Source organism: Balaenoptera borealis (genome assembly GCF_965194805.1).
Source record: "Balaenoptera borealis genome assembly, chromosome: 5".
NCBI lineage: Eukaryota > Metazoa > Chordata > Mammalia > Artiodactyla > Balaenopteridae > Balaenoptera > Balaenoptera borealis.
In genome coordinates, this window is record NC_138862.1 from 67,327,983 (window position 1) to 67,350,683 (window position 22,701).

The 22,701-nt window shown below is 37.4% G+C and overlaps 1 protein-coding gene across 13 annotated transcripts in view; it reads left to right on the plus strand.

Moving 5' to 3' along the window:
• The window catches only part of STXBP5L (syntaxin binding protein 5L), a 382,290-nt gene extending 364,599 nt beyond the window's left edge, over positions 1 to 17,691 (plus strand). For all 13 annotated transcript variants that reach the window (XM_082394859.1, XM_082394855.1, XM_082394860.1 and 10 more), the window contains 4 exons: positions 3,288 to 3,453; positions 5,950 to 6,061; positions 7,839 to 8,059; positions 8,639 to 17,691. In XM_082394859.1, the coding sequence (XP_082250985.1) occupies positions 3,288 to 3,453; positions 5,950 to 6,061; positions 7,839 to 8,059; positions 8,639 to 8,680 (541 nt within the window). In that variant the 3' untranslated portion in view covers positions 8,681 to 17,691. The remainder of the gene's footprint in view (positions 1 to 3,287; positions 3,454 to 5,949; positions 6,062 to 7,838; positions 8,060 to 8,638) is intronic.
• Positions 17,692 to 22,701: the final 5,010 nt, after the last annotated feature.

The window sequence follows — 22,701 nt, forward strand, 5'->3', positions numbered from 1 at the left end:
TAGACTGGTCTTAGGACAAAAATTGGGGGGGAGGGGTGCATATGTCTACATTTAGATAGTGGAGAAAAAAGAAACTCCAGCAAAGGAGATTGAGAAGTCATCAGAGAGCTAGGAAAAGGATCAGAGTAGCAGAACTTCATGAAATGAAAACAACAGCAGAGTATCAAAACAAAGGACAGAAGACTACCAAAACGATGGTCAAGAGGCAGTCAGAGCAGAAAGGTCAAAGAGTTTGGGTACAAGAAAAAACCCTAGATCTGGCACCTAGATATTAGTGATCTTTGAGAAAGCAAATCTTAGGAGCACGGTGGAGGTAAGACTAAATTTCAAGGGGGCAAGAAGAGAGGCAGTGGCATAGATCAGGGGTTGACAGACTACAGCCCCAGGCCATATCTACCCTGCCCTCCCCCCAATCTGATATTGTACAGCTTGCAAGCTAAGAATGGTTTTTACATTTTCAAATTGTTGAAAAAAATCAGAGAAGAATATTTCATGATATGTGAAAAGTATATGAAATTCAAATTTTCAATGGCCATAAACAAAGGTTCAGGGAACACAACCACACCCATTTGCTTACATACTGCCCGGAGGGGCTTGTGCACAACAGGGCAGAGTCAAGTAGTTGCACCAGAGGCCTAAAATATTTACTATCTGGCTCTTTAAAAAAAAGTTTGCCAACCCCTGAGACAGTATTCTTTGGGAAAATTTTGGTAAAAAGAGAGATGAGAGACAGGAAAGTAGTTCGAGAGCAAAACTGGGTGTTTGAGAGTGTTTTTATTGTTATATTTTCTTTAATAGGGGAGACATGAGTAGATTTGTAAGCCAAGAAGTAGTTAATGAAGGAGAAAGTTTTGAAAACATAAAAACAATCATTTATGGCCTGCTCATTCTCTTACATATGTCTTACTCTTTCTCTCTTTATCTGGTTTCTCTTTCTCAAGCTCTTTTTAGAGATTTCTGAAGAAGGCCATTCCAGTCTTGTTTGAAAATAACGACTTAACTCCTAGACATGCCTTAGTTTAGAAGGAAAAAAAAAAAATGTGTGTATACTCCCCTAAGCTCACGTTTAGTCACTCAAAAATGTTATTTCACAATTGAGTTTTTAGCTTGATAGTGACTACTTTGTTTTTGCAAAATTTTAGTATGTCTTCTTTTCTTAAATGCTATATCTGAAAATTAATTTCTACTTAAATGAATACATGCTACATCTACATTTATGAGGAGGGGAATTTCTTGAGAAATGAAAAGCAAGAGTTTAAAAAGCAACAGGAGTCATAGCAATAGGAAAGATAAAATGATCTCTCTGTCTCTGCCCTTTGTAAAAGCTGTTTTACATGGTAATGACTAATATTATGTCCTAGTGGAAACTCTTTATGTGTTCATGAGGATCTCAAAAATATTTGAAAAGGAAGTGATTTTGACATGATTTTAGTAATGTGTAAGGTGTGGCTAGGAAACATGTGGCTTCAGTAACTGGAGTCTACAAATTGGCATGTTCCTGACCTTGCTAAGCATTCCCAGATCTTTCCAGACCCTATCAGAACTTAACTACGGGACTTTCCTGGCGGTTCAATGGTTAGGACTCCGTACTTCCAATGCAGAACTTAACTACACTAAGCCCAATCTCCTCAAGTCCTAGTTTTCAGATAGTTGCTAGGTAGGTATGATTGCTTATGTGCCAATGTACCCAGACCTAGAAAAGAGTAGAGAGAGATGCAAGAGGCTTATCTATGTATAAAGTTCTCAAACTGGGCTGAGAGAGCCATTTTTAGTGGGAACCATCTTTAGTTACTTGACACTATTTCCTTATAAAAATGTCCTTGCACAGAAAAAAACTATTTTTTTTCATCTTTAAGAGTGCTTGTTTCCTAGCCCTTAGCAATTGACTTACTCTTTTCCTTTTCCTACCAAAAGTGATTACACCTGTTGTATTTTGTTGGCTTACTTTTATTATGCTACATAGACAACACAACTTATCAGGAAAGTCCATAGGAACCTCTTCCCCACCACAACCCATTAATCTGAATGAATGGAAGTCTGTTTAACTGGGTTTGTTTTGGACTCATATCCTAAGGATCTTTGTTACTTCAAACGCCATCACATGTATTTTTAATATACTTTTTTCATACTAAATCTTTGAAATTCAGTATATAATTTACACTTACAGAATATCTCAAATCAGACAAGCCATGTATCAACTGCTCAATAGCCACACGTGACTAGTGGCTACCATATTGGACAGCACGGCGCTAGGACCTCATGAAAAACTTATTCCTATAGCACAGATTTCAGGTCCCATTTTATATGGTAAGATTCTAGGGCTTAAGTTGTAATTACAAACTACTTTGATAAGAGAAATAAGTACTTTTTTTTCAAGGTGCTGGTTTTATGATCTGGATTAATTTAAAATCATTGTGCACACTACAATCAGTAGAATGATTTCAAAGCTTGAGATTTATCTACAAGTTTATTTTTCTCTTTTTGGCATTAGAAGATGTGCTTTAAAAACATTGAGATTGGTTTTCTTTAGTAGTTTGTAAATCTGGCTCTAGTGACAGTATCCAAAAGTACATTTTTATAAATATGTAAGCAAAATCATTTGACTACAACATTAGGATAAGCATAGAGCCAATCAGTAAGACACTTGAGATGTGGTATTAGCTTGGATGTGCAAATTCTGATCTATTATTTGTAACTAATTCTGTTACAGCCCCCAGCCATGCTTGTTTATTAATCATGTCTTCAGTGCAGGTGCCTTAAGTCATAGGTGATTTTCACTTTCTGTGTATAGAGGAAGTAAAGGAATGGGGAGCAAAGCCACTCCATTCCCAGGCACAGTGAACTAGACCCACTTCATCAGTGTATAACCTCCTCAGACCCAGGAGTTCTGCCTTAAAAAGAGACAATAGACCAAGTATGCAGGCAGCCACTTTCTAGCTGTGGTGTTTCTGCCATAATCAAAGATTATAACTGTACTGTAGGAACCTGTGAAATGCTCCAAAAAGCATTTTGAAATTGCTGGCCACTGCATTTAATCCATCCTTCAAGGACATTTGCTAAGTATCTGTGTGGATTAAGATAGAACTGTGCCCATACTTTTTTGTGAATATGACTTTATGTGAAAGTCTAGTTTACTACCATTGAGAATTCAAGAGGATAAAGAAACAACCATAAAATAGTGGTATAAAAAGTATTGTTTTATGTAAGGATCTGCACATTTTATACAAAGAAATTAAAAGCTTCTAACAACTTGAATATGAAATGTGGATTTGTTTTTTTCCATTCAGCCTACCTAGTCTTCGCCCAATGTTGGATGTTAATTATTTGCCACTGACAGACATGAGGATAGCACGGACGTTTTGTTTTACCAATGAAGGACAGGCATTATACCTTGTCTCTCCTACTGAAATTCAGCGGTTAACATACAGCCAAGAGATGTGTGATAATCTACAGGTAGGTCAGGCACATTTATGAATAAACATCGGACACAGTTGTAAAAAGAGAAAAAATTAGAAAGATGTCTAAAAGCTAAAATATTATTGAGCCAGACAATAAATATGCCTGCCCTAGAACATGTTTTGAATATATGTTCATCATTGTGATGCTACCAAGTTCTAGTGTGGTTCCAGATATACACAGAAAAAAATAAGAAAAAACGGGATGTGCGAAGAATGTGGAGATCATACATATCAATGGTTGTTTTGTGTGTTTTATTGTTTGTTTTGCCTATGGAGAATCCTCTGAAAGATTATAAAAATCTTCCTCCAGGGTGGGGAATATGTATGTACACACAAAAATTTTGCATACAATTCGGGGAGTTAACGAACTTTTTTTAAAGAAATCTTAATTGTGATTAAGAGCCATACAAAATAAATACATATCCTGTAGGTTAGAATTGGGCATTTGTCTTTGATCATAGCGGTAAGCAGAACCTAGAAACAAAATAAATATAAAAGCCTATCTAGCCTTGGATAAGTAAATGTGGTCACAAAATGTTAAAAGGCATCTTAGGGATTTAATTGGTTTCTCCTCCTTATTTTAGAAATAAGAAAACTAAAACCCATTCATTACAATATAGAGGTTCAGAGTATAAGCTCTGAACTATTTAAGTTGCATTTTGCTCACTTATATAACTTTGGCCATTTTACTTAATCTACTACCTTGAAGCACTGCTATGAGAATTAAGAAAGAATTCATATAAAGCACTGAGCACAGTGCCTGGAACATAATAAGCTTTAAAAATAAATAATAATAAATGTTATTCAACAAATACTTAGAGTTTTTCATATGCCTGGTACTTGGCTGGGCTCTAGGAACACAATCATAAACAAGATACAAGTCCTTACCTGCTAGTGTGGAGGGAGAGATAAGTAAACAGACAACCACAATACTCTGGAAAATGCTGTTATATGTCTGTGCCGGTGCTGGGGAGACATGTGAGAGGGGCACCTGGGTTGATGGAACAAAAAGGAAGGGGTAGTTAGAAAAAGGTTGTGAAGGATGAATAGGAGTTATCTATAGGAATGGATGGCTGGAGATGGAAAAGGTAATGATATTCTTGACAGAGCAGAGGCATGCGACAGCCCCAAAGTTCAGGCAACTTCCAACAAAGTGCTGAGTTGGGAAGTGGAGAGAGTGAAGGGGTGATGCTGGAGAGTTAGTCAAGAACAGAGCTTGGAACACCTTGTAAGCTCCTTAAGGAATCTGGCATTTATCCCCAGGGCAATAGCAAGTCATTGAAAAGGGTTAACAAATTTGTTTATTAAAGCTAATATTCTGGTTGCAGTATGGCAATTAGTTTTGAGGAATTAAGACTAAAAGTAGGGAGAAAAATTTGGAGGCTTTTTAAAATAATTAAGGCCAAAAATAATAGTGGTTTGAAATAAGGCAGCCAACAGTGAGGAGAGAGAAAAGTTAGCAGATTCAATGGCTATGAAGTGTAATCAGTCAGATTGGAGGGTTATTAGATGTAGGAGTGAAGGAAAGGAAGGAATTAATAATTATTCCTGTATTTCTGGGTTGGGGAACTAGTAGATGGTGCAGCCATTTCCAAAGAGAAAGGATTCGGAGGAAGAGCACAGGTCTGGGGAGTAGAGGTGAAAGGGGATGATGATGACAGTCATGCTGCAAGTTCACAGACAAACTGACATTAGGTCAAAGGTCTGACTTTGGGTTGAAGTTCCTTCCTCCAAACCAATGGTTCTCAAATTTTGGTCTGCTTTAGAAAGATCAAAGCAAGTTAAAACTTTTTAGGGCAAGTTAAAAGTTAGAAAAAGTTAGAGAAAGTTAAAAATACAGATAACCAGAACACATCTATGCAAATTTTGATTTAGCACGTGTGGAATAAAGCCTGTGCATCTGTGTTTCTAACAAGATATCTCCCCAGTCATTCTAAATCACATCAAATATTAAGAACAATTTTACCTCACCATGCAGTAGCTGCCTACTTTGACTCATTTAAATTATCTTGAGCTATTTCATAATTTTGTATGTGATATAAGAATAAATCCAGCCTTTCTCTACACACCACCAAAGGCTTCCCATTTCATAGGGCAGTCCATGCTTGGTTCCAGAAAGGGAACTAGGACAGGAAAGACGCTATGGTAATTGAAAAAGAATCAGAAGTCTAGACTGGCAGTCACTGATCAAGTGTAAATTAATCCTAGGGTGCATATTAGCTTCCCATGCTTTCTAATTGTAGAAGGAAGAAACGAAGAGGGCAGAAAAGTGAAAATTTTAGGATGTCAGTTCTTGGAGAAGGGAAGGGAAAGGAAGGAGGTGGAGAAAGAAATGCCAGAGAGAACTGGGAGCAAAGCAAAAATCACCAGGAAAATATATGGAGAACAGACTGCCTTTTCATGACGTGCTCTAACCTGCCACCATGTTATCTTTTGATCTGTTACTTTACTCTTAGTCAGTCTAATGCTATTTTCTTTTGATCTGATATAGGACATGCTAGGAGATTTGTTTACTCCCATAGAGACACCAGAAGCTCAAAACAGAGGCTTTCTCAAGGGACTGTTTGGTGGAAGTGGACAAACATTTGACAGAGAAGAGCTCTGTGAGTAACAGAAGACCTGTTTCTAGACTAGCGTTTTGCTTCTATAACATGAAAACTATTTGTTTACCAAACATGAATAAAATTGGTCACTTTATATTAGATGCAATTCTAATAGTACATGCAATTCATACAAAAAATGAGTAAGCTAATAAATGTGTCATTTGCAGGTAGATCATACCTACAAGGCAGGGTGAAGACATTTGGCTACTAAAATCTGAAAAAATGTTTTTGAATCTGCCTGCCTTTACTTCTAGGAAACAGATTCTTTATTCAGAATTCAAGGTTTACCAATGGTACAGAATAAATTACTTAAAAAAATCTACCTGCTAAACTCTGATGAACAATAATCGAAATGCAGTAGAAAGATACTAGGGAACATTTTCAGAGAGAAATTAAGAATACATTTTCCAGAATATCTGACCCACCATTTGGTCTTACAGATCAAAACTCCTTTTTTCTTGAATTTTTAACTATGCAAAAGATCTAGGTGCCTCCATACAATGGAATAGTATTCAGCCATAAAAGGGAATGACGTTTGATACATACTACAACATGGATGAACCTTGAAAACATCATGCTAAATTAAAGAAGGAAGACAAAAACGGCCACATATTGTATGATTCCTTTTATACAAAATGTTCTGAATAGATAAATCCATAGAGACAGAAAGTAAATTAATAGTTGCCAGGGACTGAGGCAAGGAGGGACTAGAAAGGGACTGCTGCTAATGGGTACAGAGTTTTCTTTTTGGGGTGATGAAAATGTTCTAAAATTAGATAGTGGTGATAGTTGCACAAATCTGTGAATATGCTAAAAACCACTGAATTGTACACTTAAAAAGGGTGAGTTTTGGGAATCCCCTGGCAGTCCAGTGGTTAGGACTTGGAGCTTTCACTGCCGGGGCCAGGAGTTCGATCCCTGGTCTGGGAACTAAGATCCCGCAAGCTGTGCAGCATGGCCAAAAATTAAAAAAAAAAAAAAAGGGGGGGTGAATTTTATGATATGTGAATTTTACCTCAATAAGGCTCTTATTTTTTTAAAAATTGATCTAGATTCCATTCCTAATGTTATATCCTTGGGAATTCTCACTAAATTTTTACTAAGATAGCTGTTTTTCAATATTTAAAAGTTACTTCATTAAAATTAAGTGAAACTGCGCTTTGTAAATGATGGGGAAATTTTTAGTCTTTTATCAAGTAATAAAGTTCCTACAAATGTTTATTAATGCCCATCATGCATATACCCCATTCTCTAGTATTTACATACACACACACACACACACACACACACACACACACACACACACACACACGGATTTTTGAAAAACGACAACTGAGGCCTACAAAGACTGATAGCAAGATGAATACAGAAGATTGGAATGCCAACTTGGGCAGAAATTTAAATAAATGATCAGGCCTGAGATTAGAACAGACACTAATATGGGTTAAATATGAGGTCACAATAAAATTGTGAGCATCCCAACTCAGCAATGTCAAGAAATGCAATTATGCCAAATTGTATGGAACACCCCCTCACACACACACACACACACAAGAAGGCATATTATGGTACCAATATCTCCCTCAGTCTCTTTCATAGGCATTTTTCTTGGGTAAATGCTAACATCTGCAAATACAGATCTATGATAGGAACAAATATGTCTCTTCATGAGAACTATGACAGTAGAATTCAATGTAAGTACTTTGGTGATAAACTTGACTATAATTACTTGAATTACTGACAGAATGTTTTAAATTGCTATGGCTTGAACTCCCAGTTGGGGAAGCTTCAGCAGGAAAAGCATCACGCAGCCTTGCACAGCACATTCCTGGACCAGGTGGTATAGAAGGGATGAAAGGTGCTGCCGGAGGGGTGATGGGAGAGCTGACTCGTGCACGGATCGCACTTGATGAGAGAGGACAGAGGCTAGGAGAGCTGGAAGAGAAAACTGCAGGCATGATGACCAGTGCAGAAGCATTTTCCAAACATGCACATGAGGTAAACTGCCTAAGTAAATAAAGGCATCTTCATACAGTAATAACTTTAAACATTTAGGTCCTGCAAAAGAAAGCCTAACCAGTGATGCCACTGAAAGTAATCCTGTGTGAGAGCCAAGGTAACTGGGATCTCATTATAAGTATTATAACTCCCCTCATACTGGGGAGAGAAAAGTGTTTTTTTAATACTATATTGATACTTCTTTACCTTAGAGGATGACTTAAAGGAAAATTATCCACTGGTTCTGGTACACTGGGTCTATATTGTGCATCAGCTGCTAAAAAGGTACTTAGGTTGATTACATGATCTCCCCCAACAAGGTGTGAGGGGGCAGTAGAGGCTGGGATCCACACACCCCTTTTTGTCTCAATCATTAAAAATCATTTCCTGTCAGGCAACTCTTTAGAGCTTGATTGGTTTTTTAAAAAAATCTTTCTATATGCACTTTATTTCAAAAAATAAAAGAAGTCTTATAAGTTTTGAGATTTTGATATGCATGATTAGCTCAATATGAGCTTGCTTTGATTAGCACTTTTAAATAATTTTTAACATCTTACGGTGACTATTTTTTCTTTGCAGTTAATGCTGAAATATAAGGATAAGAAATGGTACCAATTCTAAACTTCTAAAGAAGCTATGACTGCTTTGAGAAACCATTATTCAGGGAAACCAAATTTATTCCCAGCATCACTATTCAACTGCTAGAAGTTTCTTCCACAAAATGTTCCATTACAGTCCATCTGAAGTTATCATAAGGGAGACTTATCAGAGACACTGTACAACCCAAAGGCTGGAACCCTGGTTAAAACCCCAAGATATGGCTGAATTTGCCTCTTCCCATGTGGAATGGAGCTATCATCTTGGTATGTCGTTTGCTAAGGATTTACATTTAGGAACTACGGGGAGTCCTGATTTGAAAAAATCCTGTACAAACAAAAAGCATTAATGCACTTAATGAAAAAAATTTTTGCATGATAAATTAACATCTTAAGAGGAAAAGAAAAAAAAAAAGCATGTTGTGACAGAAGAAAAAAAGATTTATGATAAACTATTTTTATAAATTGGACCACACCTGACAATTTTAAAAAATCTGTGTTAGAAGATATCAGTGCATTTCAAGTACATTTGAATACCCAACTGAAAAAACAAACAAAACCAGAGTTTTCTTTTCATCTATAACTTTCATTATACTAGGACATTATTGAATTCTTATGGTAAGAGTCTGATTAACGTTCTTCTCTCTCCATAATATTTTACATTATTCGCAGTTCTTGGTCATAATCAAATATTGCCAGTACAGTAAATTATTCCTAACACAATTATATCTGTTTCTGTCACCTTCAGAACAAGTTGCTATTTTTAGTCACAAACCATGCAGGGTTGGGTCACCTCGAAGCATTTTTTCAGCCTGGCTTATACTCTGCAGGGGAGTTGACAATAGGTTTGGGGAAACTAGACTTACAGGAACAATGCAGTTAGCTTTGAGAACTGATTTCACACACTCTGGTTTCAGTTTCTAAAGTGATATATTTTTAATGCTCCATTTGTATCCTTGTCTGCCAGTTACACAGTATATTACTGTTCAATCCCAGTGGGGTCTTCAATTCAAAGGTGCTCTTGCAGCCTGACACTCACAGACCAAACTGGTCATTCTCTTTAGTCTGATTCAGTAAAACCTCAGTTAATGTTTTAGGAAAGGGATTCTGACATTTCTGATTAACAAGGGCTTTCATTAGAAATTACTTTTTGGTTCAATACTTACTACTGAAAATTGTTATGAAGTGGTGGTGTTTTTGCTATCTTGGCTTTAGTCACCATTATGGACAACAGAAATTTTGTCACTCAACAGGCTAAATAACATAAGCCACAGGATTATGTCAACAGATACCAAATACCTATTCCTTATTAAAAGCTCTTTTAAAAATGGAATAAAGAATATCCTTAACATGATAAAAGATGATCTATTATAACTCAACAGAGAGCTAGTAGAGGCAAACAAAATAAAGATGTCTGCTACCATCATTTAATATGATTCTGGAAGTCAAAAGTCTTAGGAAATGAACATATGCAGATTCTGGGACCCATCCTATAATATGTATGTTGTTCTTTCAAAAAGAATCTTTTTTAAGAAAATTAATGGGTTTGGCTCATTGAATTTTAATTAATCAAGGTCTTATCAGACTCACATTGTGTTTCTTAAGAATTCACCATTTTCCTGAAGTCCAGGCTATTTGAGTAGTCAAAAATAGTATTTCTGCTTGTTTTTTGTTTTTAAATTTTTAGTGAATTTGTTTAAAGTGGCACTTCCTTCAAATGTTCTCAGTAATTTTGAGAAGAACAAATTAATCTTTGAGAAGAGTAATCTTTGAAAAGAGATGGAGGAAAGTCAGAAAATGTATACCAGGATAGCATTTCTCAGAGTCCTTGAATTCTCCTGATTTCTCAAAAAAGCCTTTCTATGAATCTCTCCAGACTCCTGTGAACAGCCTTAGGGTAACAGAACCTGACTTGGAAATAAAAACATGATACATAAAATTATATAGTAAAAATACTGAAGAAACTTGAGACCAGGATTTGGAAAACACTGGTAGCCAAATTGCAGTACACTATTTGTACCATCAGTTTCAAGGACCCAGTTTTCTGATTTTCTGAACAAATACTTTATCATTTCTATAGTTAAATAAAACTAAAAGAGTAAAATATTGGTTTATTTTAGAAACAATGAAATAAAGTCCAAAGTGGCATCAAATTCAATGACTATCTCTAAAGCCCCAATAGGATGTGACTTAACTTGTTCTACATTAGGGTTTCTCAACAATGGCACCATTAACAGGAAATTCTTTGTTATGTGGCACTGTCCTTTGCACTGCAGATGTTTAGCAGCACCCCTGGCCTCTCTCCACTAGATGCCAGTAGCGACCCCCACTCCCACCCGCCCCAAAATGACAATCAAAAATATCTCCAGCCATTGACAAAATTACCCCCAGTTGAGAGCCACTGTTCTACATCATTTGGAGACAGATTAAATGTGAATATGTAATATGTCCTGTATAAAATTAAACATCGTTAGTACACGGTAACAAATTATTATACCCAGAATTACATGTGTGGTTCGTATGCAATAAAATACTATTTTGGGGAAAGCTTACATGAATCACTGAAAGATAACAATTACAGAATATTTTAAAGCATACAGAAAAAATACCAGAAAGGACAAAATAGCATTTCACAGAAGTGCTTAAAACTGGCTTTAATGAATAGATCAAAAGTTTATAATTGGCACGTCAATTGGAAGTAAGGTGCTTCTGAAATGCTTGAAAAGAATAGGTTCTTTTTGTCTTTCAATATTGTTTTTATAAACCCTTTCTTAATGTAAGGGTAACTTCATCCCACAAACTCCTGATAGTGGAATACAAATTAATGAGGTTTTACTGTATCAAAATTATTTTTCTAATTCAAAGAGATAGCAATAACAAGAATCTAATATGGACATGTTTTTCTCTTTGAACATTTCTGTTCTGTGGCACTGACCTTAGCATGCACACACACACACACACACACCCCACCATCTTACCATCATCATCATCTTTGGAAAACGAGTACTGTTCATCCATGTAATACTTTACATCCCTCTTCTCTACTATTTAAATGTCTTGCCTCTATCTTGGAACATAAGAAAAATACTCCTAGTAACTTGAACAATGATAGAGAAAATGACTCTGAGCCTTAGTTGTCATCAAAATTACATTCTGTCTGCTTAAGGTGACATCAGAAGATAAGGCTTGCAAACCACAGTCTCTCTACAAGTTGACCATATCTCATTATGACTCCCTGAAGAGATAAGCCCTTCTTAGTGTCCCAGGAGAAAATGGGCCTTTAGCATTATAATTCATCATAAGGCTAGATGTATTTTTTTTTTCCTGGTTCTAATAATGCGAGCAATAATCCCTACTAAGAAATCATCCATTAACCTTGGAGTTTGGAGGGATGGATGATTGATTTATCATTTATTTTAATCCCCTGCAAAAGCAGTACTACCAGCTCTGCTCTCTACACTTCATTGAGACCCAGACTTAGTGCCCATCATCATCACAGTCATTATCTAACTTTGGAAGGATGGTGACAGAACTGAGTGAGATGTTTTCTGATAATTCAGTCATAAAGATAATTTTTCAAATCTTTCATATAGCATTTGAATGATTCTCCAGTTAATAAATCAGAATCCAGGTCTCTAGTACTCAAAGATCTTAAGGGATTGTAAAGGAAAAAGTTTACTGTTGGAGTCCTTTTTTAAAATGTGAAGCATGTGTCTGTTATCTGCATTAAGGGATCACCATGGCTTTGAGGAAGGAAGAGGAAAATCAAGATTATGCCCAAGGTTGGTTGAAGAAGATTAAGATTAGCTCTTTGAGATACTTGGTTTTAAAATGTTTGGCAGAAGGGAAAAATGAAGCAGATTTAGAAGAGTAAGCTAAAAGCCCTCTCATTGGTTTAGGGTCATTGGGACAACCCAGGAGTATCTGTGTGATTATAGCCTGTCTCCATGGGAAGGCATTGTAACTTGACCACTTTTGTTCTGAGAGGGCAATGCCAAAAGGAGTCAGTCGTTTCTGCGAGGCCTGCTCTTTGCATCAGGAGAAACGTGGTAGCCTTCACAGCTTCTTCACCTATGTCCTCTGTAGCCCCAACCCCACTTGTGACCAGTTACTGTTTCACAGACACACTGCTCCAGGGGCCAGAAATACTTGCCAGTAAGTCATGTATTTGGATTGCACCATTCCAGGGAGCATGGCTGTAGAAGTTTATTGTATATATGTGCAGACAACATAGCCCTGAAAGGACAAAATTCAAAATAGGAAAGGTCTGACTTCGGAAAGAAGAGGAAATGCAATTTGGTACAAGTGGGCTGCGGTAAAGAGGGGCATGGGAGCCAGAGTGAAGCATAAGAAGCTTTGATGAGGAACCGAGGCACAGTTGGTCTATTTATACATTTATGTAGGGAAGTGATTCTCAACTTTGGCTGTGCATAAGCATCACCTAAGGCGCTTCTAATATTCCCAGTTACACCAAAATCTTTCAGAGTGGGAACAAAACATCAGTATTTTTGAAAGCCTCCAAGATAGTTCCAATGTCCAGCCAAGGTTGATAACTACTACTAAGGAAGACACATTTGTCTGCCCTGACCGGTGTCTAAGCCCCACTTCTGAGGGGTCAAGGAAAGCAAGATATTGGAGATATTGGCCAGATTGATATTTATTCTGTGTCGCAACCCAAAACAAATGTTCTGTATAAATTTCTGACCAGGCAGTGCCCCATTAATTCTTAATATCTCTGTCTTTGTGATTTTCTCCTATATGACTGGCCACTAATTATTCCAATTCAAACATCTAGGTTTCAATTGCCTTATACATGTGACATCACCAGACACCAAAGATATCATAAGAAATTCAATACCATGCAACGCGAAGTGGAAAACTAATTCTCAATAGTTGGATAGTAGAAATTCTCAAAACAATCATTTACCAAATCAGGTCCAAATTTATTAGTCATTCTTCATTTGGAGGAGACATGGGTACCAGGTACCTGTTCTGCCATAGCTATATTTTATTGGACTTGATCTTAGCAAGACGGGAGAGCAACTCTCCCTTTTCGATTGTTGTCTTTGCTCTCAGGGCAAAGGAGTTTGGATTTATTTTCTTAGTTACTGGACATGTGTTTAAAGGGAGAATGCCTGCAGCTGACTATGTGGCCTCCAGTGCCCTGAAAGAGTGATTTCACCTTCAAAAAAGGGAGAGTCCGCCTATCCAAGGCAATACTAGTCAATGAGAAAACAGGAGAGTTCTCTCCTCTCACACTGCTCCCCTCTGGTATTGGCCCATCCTTCTCAACTGCAAAGCCAGAAAATAAACTAGGTGGTAGTTATGGACAAGTGTGCACAGGATCAAAATCTCTAATAACCTATAATTTTTAGTACTTAATTATGTGATGTTTTATTCTAGGAAATAAGAAACAGATGACATCATTGATGTATCTTTCTTTCATCTTCAGAATTTTTGCATCTTTTCAGAAAATGACAAATTACTATTTTTCTGTTGCACTCAGCAATTGTGACTATACTTAAAATTCTTGTAGTCTGTAGAGATATCAATAAAATTGTATATGTTTGTACATAGATGCTCTCTTATGTTATATCATACACCACTAATGATTGTTGCCAAGATTAAATATGGACAGAGGTAAGACCCTCATTTGCAACAGTGTGAACTATGGTTTTGCAAACTAAAATTGTTTTAAAAAGGGGAGGTGGGTGGGGGAGTGATGTACAGCATATGTATTTGAACTAAAATAGAGAAAGGGGAAAAAAAAACTAAACACAAATTCCCCAAACTGAAAGATTTTACTAGTTTATTAATCTAAAATGGTAGAAATAAATAAGATGTACTTACAAATTCAACATTCATACCTACTTCCTCACTTTTTTAAAGTTCAGACTTTAATCCCATGCAGGCAAAAAAATAAGCTATTATGGGCTTACACCACCACCTACTGGTTATTACGAACATATATTAACCAGCACCTGCAAAAGTCCCCCAGAAAGCCTGCGCTCTTCTGCTCCTCTGGCTTTCGGCTGCATGGTTAATTCCTCTTCACGCACTTTCTTTATATTTACCTCCACTGTGGCCTTGGCCAACTACTCTTACTCTTCCAAATGCTGTCTAAGTATTTCAGAAAAAATTTCCCACCACCACCATTTCCCTCCTAGTTTCGGTTCGATATAAAAATGGGAAAAAAACCGAACCAACCCTAGGCTAAAGAATGTTTTCTGATTTAAAGTAAAACTATTAAGATAGACTCTTTAAAAATCCAAATACCCAGTCTCCCCTTCGGAATTTTCTCAAAAGGATCCATTTACTTCCTCACCCTCTTTGAATTACAATCACTCAGGCTTCACGTATCTGTAATTCAGTGTTTAAAATACTGATTTGACTTTTTTCCTTCCTTCTCTCCCTCTCTTTTCTTTTTCCATTCATTCAGTCCAAAAGTCAACCAACCTGAGCAAGTTCTGACCACAGCCCCATGTAGGGACTGCACTGGAGCAGGGTGAGAGGGACAGCCCCTAGGAGGACAGAGCTGGAGTGAAGGGCTGGGTCAGCCCTCAGGTGGTCAGTAGTGGTGCCTGTGTGAGGGAGGCGGTGGAACAGGGCAGAAGCCAGCCCAGCAGGTCAGGAGATTAGGGACTGAGCAATTGGGTGAATACACTGAGGAGGCAGGAGGCAGGTTTCTCAATGACGGAGAAGAACAAGTAAAAGGGAAAGAATAACCTCTGTAGCGCTGGACTAGAATTTGAACTGTCAGTATGAGTTTTCTATATACACATACACACACATATATATGACGTAACAAAGTGTGTGTGTGTGTTGTACACATGCATATCCTAATTCCGAACACCAAGAGGACTAGGAGCAACACCCGAGGAAAAAGGAGCATACCTAGTGCCTAGATTTTTATTTCTAAACACTATTCCCTGCTAAAAGGAACTGGGGCTCCTTGAAGAAATAGCTGATTTCAAGGGTGAAGCATGTTTTTGTGCCAGAAAATATTCAAAGAATCATGGGGATGTGTCAAAAGGACACAGAAGTCAGCTTGAAAAGGAATATACAGGCCAAATCAGGGATAATTTGGATCAAAAAGTAATGATAGGAATTGAATAAAATAGGAACTCATGAGTCCACATTGACGTTAACTGATTAATTAGGAAAAGAGAAAGCTCTTCTTTACTGCAGAATGTCAACCAACAAACGTGGATGGAATTTTCAAATTTCTCTTTGGCAACCACTGTAGTGATAATATGGGCAACAAATACCAGTGGATGCTAAAACTAGTGGGTTAAAGTGGGATAGAGGAATAGGATATTTACATAGTCTCAAAGTATCTTCACAAAAAGTACTTATTAATCACCATATATACACACACACACACACACACATATTTGTAAATAATTTTACACTGGAGAGACCCGGCAGACACTATTTTAATCAGGTGATCGATGTTACCATCACCAGTAGGGGAACAATCATGTGCCATCTGACAGCATGTAATGAAAAGAACACAGCATCACCTCTGTGATAATTCTGCCAAAAATGAACAATATGGAAATATTGGATAAAACCAAACTGAGAGACATTCTATAAAATGACTACCTTGTATTCCAACTTTCCAAGGTCATGAAAGTAGAGGAAAGATGGATGTTCCAGATTTAAGGAGACGTGACAAGTGGGTGCAACACATGATCTGGAATTGGACCCATTTGCTATATAAGACATAATTGGCCCAAATCACAAAACTTAAGTGTGGTTTCCCACTTAAGTGGGAATGTTTGTGCTATTCTTGAAACTTTCATTTAGGTTTGAAATTATTTCAAAATAAAATTATAAAAATAAAAAGTACTTTCAATTTTGTTGATTTACTTGCATTTCAAAAACATTGTCTTCTACCTTTCACAGCAAATGAACAGCTGTTTTATGGATTAAAGAGTAGTCTTCTGAGCTGGTCTGGGAATCCAAACATTATTTAAAATTTTTCTTTCAAAAATGTGTTTTAATTACACATATAATACATGAATACATATTTGTAGTGACACCAAATAATAAATTTAGACAAGATAAAAGTGCAATTTCCCTTGGTCACCTCCTTATCTGTACTAGTTATTGGTTTGTTTCCTTCCAAACATTTTTCCATGCTGCAACTTGCTTATTCAAATACTTACTGTGTCTTAGGTACCTTTCCAGGTCAGGACTTCAAACATCATTCATTCTTTTTAACTTACTTATATTATTGCATGGTGTCAATAAAGCATAATTTGTTACTATTACTCTACTAGTAAACATTTAGATATTTCCCAATCCCTCGATATTACAAACAAGACTGCAGTGAATGAACATTGTTGCACATGCATTTAGCATATCTGCAAGTGTTTCTCCAGGGAAGATACTGTGGAATTCAGTCACAGGGTGTGCTGGTTTAAACCTCTTAAATAGATGTTGCCAATTAAACTATTCTTCACCAGTGTATGAGAACTACCGTTGCCCTACATCTTTGCCCATTCTCAATATTAATTTTTTCTCAATCTGAAAGGTGAAAATGGCATCTTGTTTTTATTTTTCCTGATTAGTGAAATTGAACACCTTTTTATGTTTACATTCTTACCCCCTCTTTTGTGACTTGTCTGTTTGTAATTTTTTATTATGTTCTCTTAATAGTTCTGTTGTGGTAATCCTACAGAAGTAGACTAGACACCCTACCCAAAATTTGGTTTGGATATTAAGACTAATGACACATACACACACCCTAGGAGGACACAAAAAAGATTTACTATTGACATAAAGAGGCTTTCTGGGGAGAGGAGAGTAGCACTCAAAGTGGTCTAAAATGGCTTGAGAGCACAGGTAAAGAGACTGGCTCAGGGTTTTTATTGTGATTGGGGGTGGGACCAGCATTTGCAGAGAGAGGCTGCACTGGAAAGAGGGGAGCACTCAGGCTTTCTTCTCAGTTCACCCAGACATGGGGCTGAAGGGGAAAAGAGAGGGTGAGGCTTGAAACTTGTCAGCAAACATCAAGAGATGGAGTCAGACTCTGTAGTTATTTTTTATAACTGCTTTTTCCTTATTTTTGAGTCTTCCTAAAGATGATTGGTTTCTGGGTTTAGAGGAAGGCTTATATGACCTCGGTGTAAAGGAAGAAGGGTCCTGGTCCTTGTGCTTCACTCTGAGTCCTCTGTGATTCCCTCTGTAACAGTGGCGGGTCTGTTCGAGACACTTGAGCACCTTTCACTGATTTGTGCTAAAGTACACTTAGTGAATGTGTGCCTTGCTCTCTCGTTTGGGGCAGGGCCCTGTGGTCTCACTTGCTAACTCAGTCTCATCTAGGCTATGGATCCCTCTGGGGTTATCTATGCCCTTCTCCTGGATTAGGCTGTTCAGTATCTTGATGTCATCACTTTTTCATATTGAGGATTTTTTTCTTTTAATGTAGTCAAATTTTATAATCTTTTAGCTTTATGATTTTTGAACTTTGTTTTAAAGGCCTTTACATCTATAAAATAATAAACTCTCATATCTTCTTTACTTTCACAGTTTTATTTTTTATATTTAAGGCTTTAATCCATCTGGAGTCTTCATATTTTGACAAATGGAAAACATATCATTACATCCCTATTTTTAAATGACTTATCCTTTCACCTCTAATTTGAAGTGACATTTAAATCATTTCCCATATACACCTAAGTCTGTTTTCTAAATTTTTAGTCTGCCCAAGTAATCTATTTGTCTATTTCTAGGTCCTTATCAAATAATTAAATTACTACAATCTTTATAATATGTCCTAATATTGATCTTTTTTGGTTTAGTTTAATAGGTATTGAGTTTTTTTCTCTAGGTGAATTTTAGTATATTATCTATCTCAAAAAAAAAAAATTCCTGTTGAGACTTTGATTGGAATTACAGTAAATTTGGAGGTTAATAAATAACAAAGATTTTTGCTGGAATCGCTTCCCCTAGGATATCTTCATCCTCTTTGTCACAACCATTTCCCTCATTTATGATGATAATTTTGCCTTCTGGGTTTTTCAAGTTGCATATCTAGAGTATCTAGAATGGCATCAGTGTCAATACTTCGACAGTCAACTATTTCTTATATAACTCTACATCCAATTTGAATTTCACTTTATACTGCTGTCATTTTTCATTTCTCTGGTGCACCTGCATCTTAATTAGCCAATTTTCTCTCCTGGTTAACCATTTTTATAAAATGTCACATGGATTTAACACTGGGAGACCAGGAGTCAACACTGCTACATGCTTTATTGTCTGTATGTAAAGTGAATGACAGATGTACAGTGACCAGTCATGGACAGACTTGGAAAGAAATGATGCAATTGGTAACTCACCACGTGTATTAGTTTCCTATTACTGCTATAACAAATGACTACAAACTTACTGGCTTAAAACAACACAAATTTAGGGGTGACATCACCAAGATGGTGACATAGGTCATTCCCAACTTCTCTCCTCCTCACAAGAACAACTAACAACTATTCATGGACAAGACACCACTGAGAAAATCCTAGAATGCAGGGTGAGACTGAAGCATCCCCTTCACCACAGAGACTGAGACAGACCACGTTAGAAGGATGAGAGGAGCTGCTACATGCTGACCACACTGCCTCTCCCCCAGGCCAGCACAGCATGGGTCTCCCCTGAACTTACAGTTCTTCCAGTGAGAAAAGAGATCCCAGTGGACATCCAGCTCTTCCAGTGTTTTGGGTCCCTTCTTGGGAGTCCCACTGGAGTCTTGCCTTATGAGGATAACAAGGGAATCTGCAGGGCTTGACCTCTGAGAATCAGATTGTGATGAAGAAGGGGTGTGAGGCCTGCAACAACCAGCACTCAGATCTTGCAGACCCAGGTCCTACTTAAAACGCCCAGGTAGTAGTCCCAACTAGTGGCTTTGCTCATCAGCATAGCCAAGACTGCAGCCAAGAGCTGCAGTCTGACCAGGGAACTCAGCAAGGTGCAGGTCTGCCTGACTTGGGACCTCAAACAAATACCCCTACCCACCCTGGAGCCTGGTCTGCCTACCCTCACCCTCCACCCTCCCCATCCAGGCAAGGGAGCAGAATCATAGCTCCACTCACTGTTCAGTGTAGCTCCCAGTCCTGCCCAACCAGAAAGCATCTGGGTGCAATAATTACTTTGATGGATTAAATTATCCAATCAAAACATGAATGGATTAAAAAAAAAAAGCACGACATGACCCTCACTTTAGCCTTAAAGACACACATAGACTAACAGTAAAGGGATGGAAAAAGATACGTCAAGCAAATGATAAACGCTCCGCCCCCCCCCCCCAAAAAAAGCAGGGGGTATCTAGACTTATATCAGACAAAATAGACTTTAACGTAAAAATGACAAAAAAATGATTATTATATAATGATAAAGAGGTCAGTTCATCAAGAGGATATAACAATTGTAAATATTTATGCGTCCAGTATTGGAGCACCTATATATGTTAGCAGAAACTAACAGAACTGAATGGAGAAATAAACAGTAATACAAATATAGTTGGGGACATTAATACCCCACTCTCAACAATGGATTCTCATCCAAAAAGAGAATCATTAAAGAAAGAGCGAATTTGAACAATACTATTGATCAAATGGCTCTAACAGCCATATACAGGACTTTCTATCCAACAACAGCAAAATATACACACTTCTCAAGCACAAATGGAACATTTTCTAGGATAGACCATAGGTTGGGCCACAAAACAAGTCTTAGCAAATTCAACAAGACTGAAATTATACCAAATACCTTCTATGACCACAATGGTATAGAAACTAGAAATCAGCAACAGGAGAAAAACTGGAAAACTCACAATTACAAGGAAATTAAACAATACTTTCCTGAACAACCAATGGATCAAAGAAGAAATTAAAGGGGAAATAAAAGAGAAGCTTGAGAAAAATGAAAAAGGAAACACAATTTATCAAGATGTATGAGATGCAGTAAAAGCAGTTCTAAGAGAGAAGTTCACAGCAAAAAATGCCTACATTAAGGAACAAGACAAACTCACAAATATTGTGTATTTTACAAATTAAAGGTTTGTGGCAACCCTGTGTCAAGCAAGTCTATCAACACCATTTATCCAATAGCATTTACTCATTTTGTGTCTCTGTGTCACATTTTGGTAATTCTCCCAATATTTCCAACTTTTTCATTATGATTATATTTGTTATGGTGATCTGTGATCAATGATCTTTGATATTACCATTGCAAAATGATTACAGTTCGCTGAAGGCTCAGATGATGGTCAGCATTTTTTAGCAATAAAGTATTTTTTAATTAAAGAAAAAAAACCCAAGATCCCAAATAATCAACCTAACTCTACAGCTCAAGAAACTAGAAAAGGAAGCGCAAACTAAGCCCAAATTTAGCAGAAGAATGTAAATAATAAAGATTAGAGCAGAAATAAATGAAATAGAAAACAGGAACAATAGAAAAGATTAACAAAACTAAGAATTGGTTCCTTAAAAAGATAAACAAAACTGACAAATCTTCAGTTACACTAACCAAGGAAAAAAGAGGACCCAAATCAACAAAATTATAAATGAAAGAGGAGACATTACAAATGATACCACAGAAACACAAAGGATCATAAGAGGCTACTATGAACGACTATATTCCAACAAACTGGGCAATCTAAAGAAATGGAAAAACTACTAGAAACATAAAACCAACCAAGACTGAATCATGAAAATTAGAAAATTTGGACAGAGAAATTACTAGTAAGGATACTGATTCAGTAATAAAAAAAACCTCCCAACAAACAAAAGCCCGGAACCAGATGACTTCACTGGTGAATTTTACCAAACATTTAGGGAAAAATTAATGCCAATCCCTCTCAAAGTCTTTGAAAAAAATCAAAGAGAAGGGAACACTTCTAAACTCATTTTATGAGGTCAGCATTACCCTGATACCAAAGCCAGAAAAGGACACTACAAGAGAAGAAAATTACAAGCCAATATCGCTGATATACCCAGATGCAAATATCCTCAACAAAATACTAGCAGACTGAATTCAACAGCACGTTAAAGGGATTATACTCCATTATCAACTGAAATTTATACCTGGGATGCAAGGATGTTTCAACATATGCAAATCAATAAGTGTGATACACCAAGTTAACAGAATGAAGGATAAAAATCATACAATCATCTCAATAGATGCAGAAAAAGCATTTGACAATATTCAACATCTATTCATAATAAAAACTCTTAATAAATTAGGTATAGAAGGAATGTACCTCAACAGAATAAAGGCCATATATGACAAGCCCAAAGCTAACATCATGCTCAACGGTGAAAGGTTAAAAGCTTTTCCTCTAAGATTTGGAATAAGACAAGTGTGCCAACTCTCAACCACTCCTGTTAAAAACAGTACTGGAGGGGCTTCCCTGGTGGCGCAGTGGTTGAGAATCTGCCTGCCAATGCAGGGGACACCGGTTCGAGCCCTGGTCTGGGAAGATCCCACATGCTGCGGAGCGACTAGGCCCGTGAGCCACAATTACTGAGCCTGCGTGTCTGGAGCCTGTGCTCCGCAACAAGAGAGGCCGCGATAGTGAGAGGCCCGCGCACCGCGATGAAGAGTGGCCCCCGCTTGCTGCAACTAGAGAAAGCCCTCGCACAGAAACGAAGACCCAACACAGTCAAAAATAAATTAATTAATTAAAAAAACAAACAAACAAACAAAAAACCAGTACTGGAAGGGGGCTTCCCTGGTGGCACAGTGGTTAAGAATCCACCTGCCAATGCAGGGGACACGGGTCAAAGCCCTGGTCCAGGAAGATCCCATATGCCACGGAGCAACTAAGCCCATGCCCCACAACTACTGAGCCTGCATGCCACAACTACTGAAGCCCACACACCTAGAGCCTGTGCTCCGTAATAAGAGAAGCCACCGCAATGAGAAGCCCACGCAGCACAATGACGTGTAGCCCCCGCTCACCGCAACTAGAGAAAGCCCGCGCACAGCAACAAAGACGCAACAGCCAAAAATAAATAGATAAATAAATAAATAAATTTATAA